The sequence below is a fragment of the Antrostomus carolinensis genome, unplaced genomic scaffold, assembly GCF_000700745.2.
Source record: "Antrostomus carolinensis isolate BGI_N321 unplaced genomic scaffold, ASM70074v2 scaffold44827, whole genome shotgun sequence".
Lineage (NCBI taxonomy): Eukaryota > Metazoa > Chordata > Aves > Caprimulgiformes > Caprimulgidae > Antrostomus > Antrostomus carolinensis.
Genome location: NW_010330311.1, coordinates 1 through 8,632, shown reverse-complemented (window position 1 = coordinate 8,632; position 8,632 = coordinate 1). Strand labels below are relative to the sequence as shown.

Here is an 8,632-nt window from a genome sequence, read left to right as displayed (position 1 = left end):
CAGCAGGACCAGGGAACTGTGTTTTCACTGCCAGATGGAAAATAAAATTCCATATTTGGTGGTGCCTCCCTCCTCCAACCTCCCCTGACGTTTTCTTGGAGCAATTACTCAGCATCACGAGCCCCTGGGCCAGAGCGACCTGCCCGCCGTGCTGCACAGCCAGCCGTCAACTCTGCACGGGTCTGGCGGAGCAGCATCCTGCGGTTTTCCTCCCAAAACCCCGAGCCTGGAGCAGTCTGTGTGTGTGCTCAGCAGCCCTCGCCGTGGGCAAGGGGCAAGGCCAGAACCTCTGGTCCAGACCTACCACGCAGTCCCGTTAACAGCAGCTCAGAGTAACGGTGCACAAAGCTCCAGTCCCAGCAGACAGCTGCTGTCCCGCAGAAACATCCAAGTCACATTAACACAGCAAGAGTAACTCTGAGAAGGTCACTGCACTGAGACCGCGGTGACAGAGGAGCCGTGAGAGCCCCGTGCCAGCATCTCGAGAGGGCACCCAGACATCCAGCCCTGCCGCCGCGCTGCCGCTCGTGCTGCCCTGAGCAACGCCTGGCTGGATGGTTCCCTCTGAACTTCTCTGTTCCCATCCCTCATTCCCGGAAAGTACTGCTCATTCAAGTAAGATGTCGTAGCCACACAAACAGGCCTGTACACTGCCTGATGCTCTACAGTATTTTTTCAACTCTGTATTTGATAAATAGCGCGATCACATGATAGACAGAAGCAAATACACAGAGATTTACAAGCACACTGTTGTATCCAGAGCTTCACTGCTGCCTTTCAGAAACGTGGCCCCGAAAACAGTAAAATAATTTGTTTTTCTAATGCTGTATCATACCTTCCAGCCTGCAGCAAGTATGAACAACTGAATTACTATTAAATATTCATATTACAGAACCCAGAAGCCCCAGCTGCCACCAGACTTTTCTGAGGAGGCCCTGGGACCTGCTGGGATCTGCACTGCTCCTGTGCAGAGCTCTGACGTGATGCTGTGCTGTGAGCAAAGGTGCCAGGAGAGAGAAAATGACCTGCACAGGCTGGACAGGAGATGTTGGAGCAACAGCACAAAGTTACGGATCAATCCCAAAGATTATGAGAATCCCGACTCTGACCCAAGGAGCAGGAGAGTCAGGGAGCAACGCGACCGCAGGCGGCCCTGCCATGCTGGCACGTCAGGACGAGGGTCCAGGCGCTCACAGACGTGTGTGGGGCAGCGATGGCAGCAGAAGCTGACCTTGGCAAGTGAGCAGCAAAACACTCGAGCAAACGTACCCAAAAGAAAAGGCCTGGACCAAAGCCGGGAGGCTTCCCTGGCCCAGAGCAACAGTTCCCTCCTCGCTGCTCAGAGGCTTGTGCAGGGCAGAAGGAGACACAAGGGGTACGTAGAAAATCATCCCAGTTTGTGCCCAGCATGACCCCACCTTTGCAAAGTGGTACCCTAAAGTATCGCACCTTTTCCTCCAGCAATGGTGTCTAAGGCGACATCGTTAGAACTGTGGGAAATCTTGGGGGCTTTTTAAATTACAAAGTGGCTGAAAGGAAACAAGCAATAACCTTTTACATTTACCTGTTTCATATGGTTCTTGAGCCAGCTATCAATCTGTGTATTACCGTCCAATTCAACTGAACAAATATTTCAACTAACCTACCACAAGAGTCTGTATCAACTAATTTATTAAATCAATGTGTTAAACCTGGGAGATGATCTAAACCCAAATTCTGCTAACTCTGTAAAACCAGCACGAAGGGACCACCACCACCGCCGACCTGTTTCATATGGTTCTTGAGCCAGCTATCAATCTGTGTATTACCGTCCAATTCAACTGAACAAATATTTCAACTAACCTACCACAAGAGTCTGTATCAACTAATTTATTAAATCAATGTGTTAAACCTGGGAGATGATCTAAACCCAAATTCTGCTAACTCTGTAAAACCAGCACGAAGGGACCACCACCCCCGCCGGGGAGCTCACAGCGGCCTGGTGAGCAGAAACTACCGGTCGGTAAGTCCTCAGGAAACAGCACAACTGCAGCTGCTTTCCCAGCCCCTCTCCCTGGCTCCCCTCACTCCATCGTGCCACTCATCCCCTTCCTCCCAGCCCGCTCTCGCCCTCCTCTGCTCTGCTCCGTGAACATCCCAGCCATTAAGTGCCCAACAAACGCCATACATTAAAAATCAGAAAAAAAGCGGCAGGGGGAGGGGCAGCAATAGATTTCCGTCAGGATGTGCCTGACCTGTTTTTTTCAATTTCAGTAATTAGAAAGGCAGTGGGCCTGTAGGAATTATTCATAAACTGCAGGAGCTGAGCAGTATACATTTATGTTAAACATGTCAAATCCGATTGAAATCATGCCTGCCAGCACCATACTCCATAAACACACTTTTCTGCAACAATTTCCCAGCTCTCAGCAGCCCATTAATACCTCCTTTAATAGCAATCTACCACGGATTCGAATCAGGGACGCTCCATTGCACTAATTGCTCTGTGTTAGGTGAGCATCATGGATTAAAAAAAAAAAAAAAAAAAAAAAAAAATCATTAAAAAAAATAAAAGCCCTTCAGGCTAGTCCTCTAGAAATATTTCATTTCAATCTATACTTCAAGTAGAGTTTGTTTCTTGTTTTTGTAGAAAAAAATCTGATATTCTACATCTATACAACTGACAGTGCATTAAGAAAGTCTCTTGAATAGCTGGGTCACTGGAGATGAAGTGCTCTTCTCTAGTCAGAAATACATATAAGCCCCACCTTAACTCTCAGAAGTCTTGTACTGATCTACTCTGGTCTGACTCAGGCTTTAGCTGGAAACCAATGTGTTGAATATTAATCATTTACATCCTGCCTTAAAAATGGAGTTGGGAATAGCCACGATTTCTTTCCTCCTCACTGGTTTGCTTGTGATAAATCTCACGCTAGTCATGATGAGGTAATTTCTAAAGCTCAGCTATCAGGCAGAGAGCATCTGCCTTCTCCAGCGCGGAGGCGGACGGCTCTGGAGCAGACAGAGGGGAGCAGGCAGGGCTGGGGCTGCTCCGGCACGAGGGGCTGCACCCACCAGCACCTGGGAGCTGCTAAACCCACTGCCCGAGAGAGGAGAAAGAGAAACCAAGCAGGGAGGTGCAAATCAAGGTAAAATGAATCCTTATTTGGGCTGGAGCTTTCCATATGAATATTTTAATGGCAAGTATTACTTAAAAAAAGTTTCTGTTTAAGATTATTCCATTTTAAAATAAATAAAAACCTGAACTGATAAATTTATTTTGCAGCTGGGACATTTTTACAAATGCACAGAGAGGTCTTTCCTTTCAGTGCAGACACTGACACCGGTGCAGCCTGCCACATGTGGACATACGTACCGCCGAGCAGCCGAACAACCCTGACTCATCACTCGCTCTGTGCAGGAGGAGCTTGGGAGATACACTCAACATTTTGTTAGAGAGCTCACAAATCTTCAGGAAAGTGGAAGAGAAAGTGGAAGAAATAATCGCCCACCAGCGTGCAGCAAAGAAACTGAGGCATAAAAGGTGTGTAAATTGCTAAGGAACATAACGATCAAATTGCAGCGTGATGAACAGAAAACAGGCCCATCAACCTCCACACCAGCACACTGCGGATTGGCTTGAGCACTTCTTTCCCACCTATCTCCCACTTCCATGGAATTGCAGGGCTCAGAGGAACCTCTGAAGGTCATCTGGCCCATCCAAAGCAGTATAAACTGTGCCTACGTCATTCCCAACAGCAGCTCCTCTCATCTTCTTGAAGGATCTCTGAGGAACCTTCCCAGAAACTCTACTCCAGTGCTTCACAAGCTGTACCAGGAGAATTTTTTAAAATTTATTATCTAACCTCAATCTTTCTCCCTTCAATTTAAGCCCATTACTTCTTGTTGTCTATATCCTGAACATGGAGATCAAATTATTTCCTTCCTTTCAGAAGCATTTTATGTGCAAGAAGACTTATCTTTTCCTCCCCTTTGGTCTTCTCGTTTTGGGTCAAGTAAGTCTGTTCCTCCCATTTTCTCCCCACGGCTGAAGCTATGCAGGCCATGCTCTCTTCTGGGTCATTCCTGCCATTTGGGTTTTCTGAAATTGCTCCTCAGCTTTCTTGACAGCCCAAGCTCAGAAAGGCACACTGTCTTCCAGAGGAAGCTTTCCAGCACTGCAGAAACACACCCATTCCATAATATTTTCACCTACACCATAATGCTTGAGTTTCAACACTGTCCCAAAAAGCAGTGTCAAAAGTCTTCCTAAGGAGAAGGTATGAGATACTGACTGCAAACAAGACCTTCTTCACACAGAAGAAAACTAGGTCGTGTTGACATGATTTGTTCTTGACAAATCCGTGTCGACTGTTACTCATCTCATTATCTTCCCGTCAGTACTTACAAGCAGTTGTTTGGTCAATTCCCAGGAAAATCTGGGGCAAAGGGAGCTGGCAGGTGTGTGTTCCCCAGCCGCTCCTTGGGTCAGAGATAAGCACCACGTCTGTCCCCTTGCAGTGCCTCCCCTGTTTTCTGTAAATTCACAGGAGAGCAGCTGACAGGGCTGGGGATGCTCCGTCACTTTCTCAGACACCCTGGTAGGAAGCAGCTGGTCATGGACGTGAAAACATTTAGTTAACTAAGTATTCTGGAGCCTGTTCCTTCACAGTTGGAGCAGGAGCTCTCCCCATGGCGCGGTGCACACGGGCTGCTCTGGCCTCCCACGCAGTCAGTCTGTTTAGTGAAGATGAATGCAAAGAAGGCTTTCTGCTCTTCAGCTTTCTTGACATCGTGGTTGACAGCCTTCATGCTGGGCTGAGCTGCTGCAGACCAGCTCTTTCCTTGCAGTCTTCTCTTACAGCAAGTAAGTCCTTCCTTGACACTGCCCGTTTCCCTCCCTGGTCACACCTCAGTTTGTACCGTGCTCTTCTGATGTTCCTGGACATGCGGACACTGCTTCTCTTGTGGTTGTCATGAATAACCTCCCCTAGTTTCCATTCCTTTCCATCCCTGAGGTCCAGGACATGGCAACATAGTAATGTTCCTCAGGGGAGCTTGAGAGCAGAAACAACACAAGACCGAGGTGTGGTACCTGGTGTGCATATCCACTGCACAGAAACAGTGGACAACATTTTTTTTTTTGCTGTAAAGTTCAGGGGCAATGTAACCATGTCTGAAAGCAGGACCTGAATTCAACAACAGCACGTGTACCCGTCTTGCTGAGGCTGTACTCTTCAGCCTTGCAACAGCTCTGGACAAGCCCTGTCCAGAGCTCTGCGGGCTTACGTACACAGCATGTGTGGTCTTTGTGTGCTGTCCTTTGAAGACTCAAGAAGCTGTCCATGTCTTATCTGCTCTTTGACTGACAAATACCAAAACTGGGTTAGGAATTTCACCAGCAGGATGAAGAAATAAAGCCACTCAAATTTAGAGTTTCTGCGTAGTAAAAGGTTTAAAAAGTAGGTTCTTCATAATTTCTTACTTGTTTTAACATATAAAAATAATCTTTTCACATAGATCAGCTTTTTTTAAGTGCTTCAGGTTAGGACAAAGGGCCCCACTTACTCTTTAAGATACTTAGTAAATATACAATACTTACATCTTTCTGTGATGCTTCATGAAGTGTGCTCTTGCTTAGGATCACACAATCCCCCACAACAAGAGACTAAAAATCACCTACAGACAAGCAAAATCTGCATCTCTGGGTTGAAGAATGGCTCTGTTAAGGGCAACATACAGAGCAACCTCAGCGAGTGCAGCCTACACTGAGAACATGAGCTTCAACCAGCACTGAAGCACAGCTTGCTTTCTTCACCAGCTGGGACACATCTTCCAATGGTTGAGACTAAAACTGTACTGAGCCGAAAAACCACATTTCATTCTTTCTGAAGACTGTGTAAGCTGAAATATCTGTCTGGCTGTGGCTCACTAAGAGGCAACCACAAACACGGCAGGAGAAGGCTGCTGGGACGATGGGTCTCTGTGCAGACCAAGAGGCATCACACCAAGCAACCATAAGTCTGCAAACCGACTGCGCTACCATGCAGAGACAGCAACGGGGAGTCAGAACTGCTCTGTCCTGGGCCAAGGAAAATGAGTACCACCTCCAGTGCTTCCACTTCCACACCTATGCTGAAGTGGTCAGCAAGTGCAAGCGAGGAGGGGAACAGCCCTCTCCAGAGGAGGACAATCGTGCAGATGCTTTCTGCTCAAAGGCAAGGAATATTTAAAAGAGTCCTCCCACTCACTGCTGCAAGACACCACCCATCTTCTCAGAAAGACATGGTAACCTAGTACCTTCGTAATTAATCCATCTAAGGATTTTGCAAAGAGAAACCTTTCAGATTCTACTGCAGCAACCTAAGTATCGTTGTGCGTCTGCAGTTTCCACTTCAGGATGTCACGGCTCCAGCAGAAAGTGAGCACAAGCACAGGGTCTGCCTCTCTTCTCTGCCTTTCTGTGTCAAAATCTTGCTGCCAGAGCCAGGACCATGATGAAAAAGCAGGCTAACAGTCTTTCGGGTCTTAACAACACAGGGTGGGGTTTCATGAGATGCTTAATCCACCCTAGTGCTGTCAGTCCCCTTTTCCCCTCTCCCCTCCCAGCTGCCGATTCCCACTGCCGGGTCAGGCCCAGCACCGCTGAGCGCAGGGGAGCTCTGACCCACCGCCCCAGCGTGACCCTGGGGCTGGGACAGGGGACGTGCAACCGACCACGGCTCAAACTACGCGAGTGTGTCATGAAGCTACGCCCAAGGACTTCCCAGAGGAGAACATTTAGGTCATGCTGACAGTGCTGCCGTGGCACGGTCATTTAAGGAAAGAGCTTTGCAGACCACTGCTCTTCCCACTTTCCTTTCCTGGATTCAAAGAAAAAGAGGAACTCAAACCCACCTGTCCATTTACTCTGGTCCTTGTCCCCTCCACTCTCTTGCTCCTTGGCAGGTTCTTCAGCATCACCGGATGTTTCATTGGGCCCTTCCACATCTTCAACGGATTCTTCTGAAACAAGAGAAGCAGAAAGTGTAACATAAAAGTGAAAGTCAAAACAGAAGAGCAAGTAACTGCCATTGAGCAACAGCCAATGCTGAAGCACAAGTGTTGAGTGGCCGGTATTAGTCACTCAATGTTCGCCCAACAGCTACCTGGTAGCTGGTCAAGAAAGAAACTATAGAGGAAAAAAGTGAGAGATTAAGACAAAATGAAGAATCTTACCCACTTCTACTGCTTATAGCTACTGATGTCCCCTGCAGTTTAACGTATAGTACAACATCTGCCTGGTATGAGAAGGTTCTACCCAACCACGTCATGGATTAGAGAAACATCAGGGACTGATCGAAGCCTCCAGCACCTTCAGCCTCAGCCTTCCTCCTCATCCCCATCTCAAGCTCTTCGGACTGACCCTGGTCACCAAGACCCGCAGCTTCACCACAGAAACACCACCACTCACTGCTGCTCAGACCAAGCCAGGAGCAGCACCATCTGCCTTGACCCAAGGCGCAGGAGTAAGCTGCTGGGGACTCTATTTTTCACCTCAGTCATGGGAAGAGTTTGAGCACACAGGCAGTATCATACAGGTGCAAAAGCATGAAGGAGAAAAAATACTTGGTGAAGCGAAGCGCTGAAAGCTCAGAACAAAACACAAAGTGCCACTGCCCCACCCGTTAACCAAAGCACCGGCATGCCGAGGCCGGCGGCACGGAGCGTGTCGACACAGCGCGGTGCAGCTCCACGCACGGGCACCCTCGTCAGGTGGGATCCTGGGAGCGACGTGGCTGCAGCTGCCAGACCTCTTACACCAGGGTGTAACACCGACATTAGTTTCTAGTATCTTGGTATTTATGTATAGTGCGTGCAGCAAGACAGCTACCAGGTAACTGACGGAGGCTTCATCCACACTGGGAAGAAAGGGTATTTTAAAGCCATTACATCCTCTTTTAGGCAGAATCATTCGTAATTTTAACTTGCATTATCTGGTCATGGTAAATCCTAGGCTATCCTGAGGTTTCATCTGAACTACCTAACCAGTTAAAGCACTCTCCCCATCCTCCCCTAACAGACAGGACTAGTAATCAGGATTAAAAATATATATTAGGAGACTGCAGATACTGAGCAGTGCCCTTTGGGAATGTGACAACTGAAATCAGGGAGGAACTTGTAAAAGCATCCAGAGATCAGCCCTGATATTCAGTGGAAGCACTGCGATTTATACTCTACCCCTCTTTCACTCTTTTAAAAGCTGGAAACTCTGGAGAGCCGCAGGGATCCCAGTGGTCTCACCTGAGAACACAGGACCCAGTGAGGTGCGATGGGTGGTGGTGCCAGGCAAAGGCACCCAACGTGTGGGGAGACACAAGCAACGATGGGTGCTGTGAGCTGCCTCGACCAGGGCCCTGGCTCGCTGAAGGGAAGGGCTGGGAGCTCAGCAGCGGGACTCAACTCACCTTCCACAAACTGAAATTCCCAAATTTTTCCACCCTGGGGAGAACACAACACACCGTCCCCAGCCCCCAGCCCCCTCTGCTGCCTTCAAAAGGCTGCGTGGGGCGAGAGCCAGCAGATTCCGGCCCGTTTGACTAAAACCTCACCAAGGGGCTGCTGTTATTTTAGTGAAATCTTCACTGCAGCCTCTCCAGACACCCAATTCTCC

General features: G+C 48.5%; 1 protein-coding gene across 1 annotated transcript in view; it reads right to left on the bottom strand.

Moving 5' to 3' along the window:
• Positions 1–6,984, bottom strand: part of ZFHX3 (zinc finger homeobox 3) — a gene marked incomplete at both ends in the record, with an annotated part of 25,946 nt that extends 18,962 nt beyond the window's left edge. Inside the window, one exon of the mRNA XM_010172881.1 lies at positions 6,877–6,984. Coding sequence (XP_010171183.1) covers positions 6,877–6,984 — 108 coding nt within the window. The remainder of the gene's footprint in view (positions 1–6,876) is intronic.
• Positions 6,985–8,632: the final 1,648 nt, after the last annotated feature.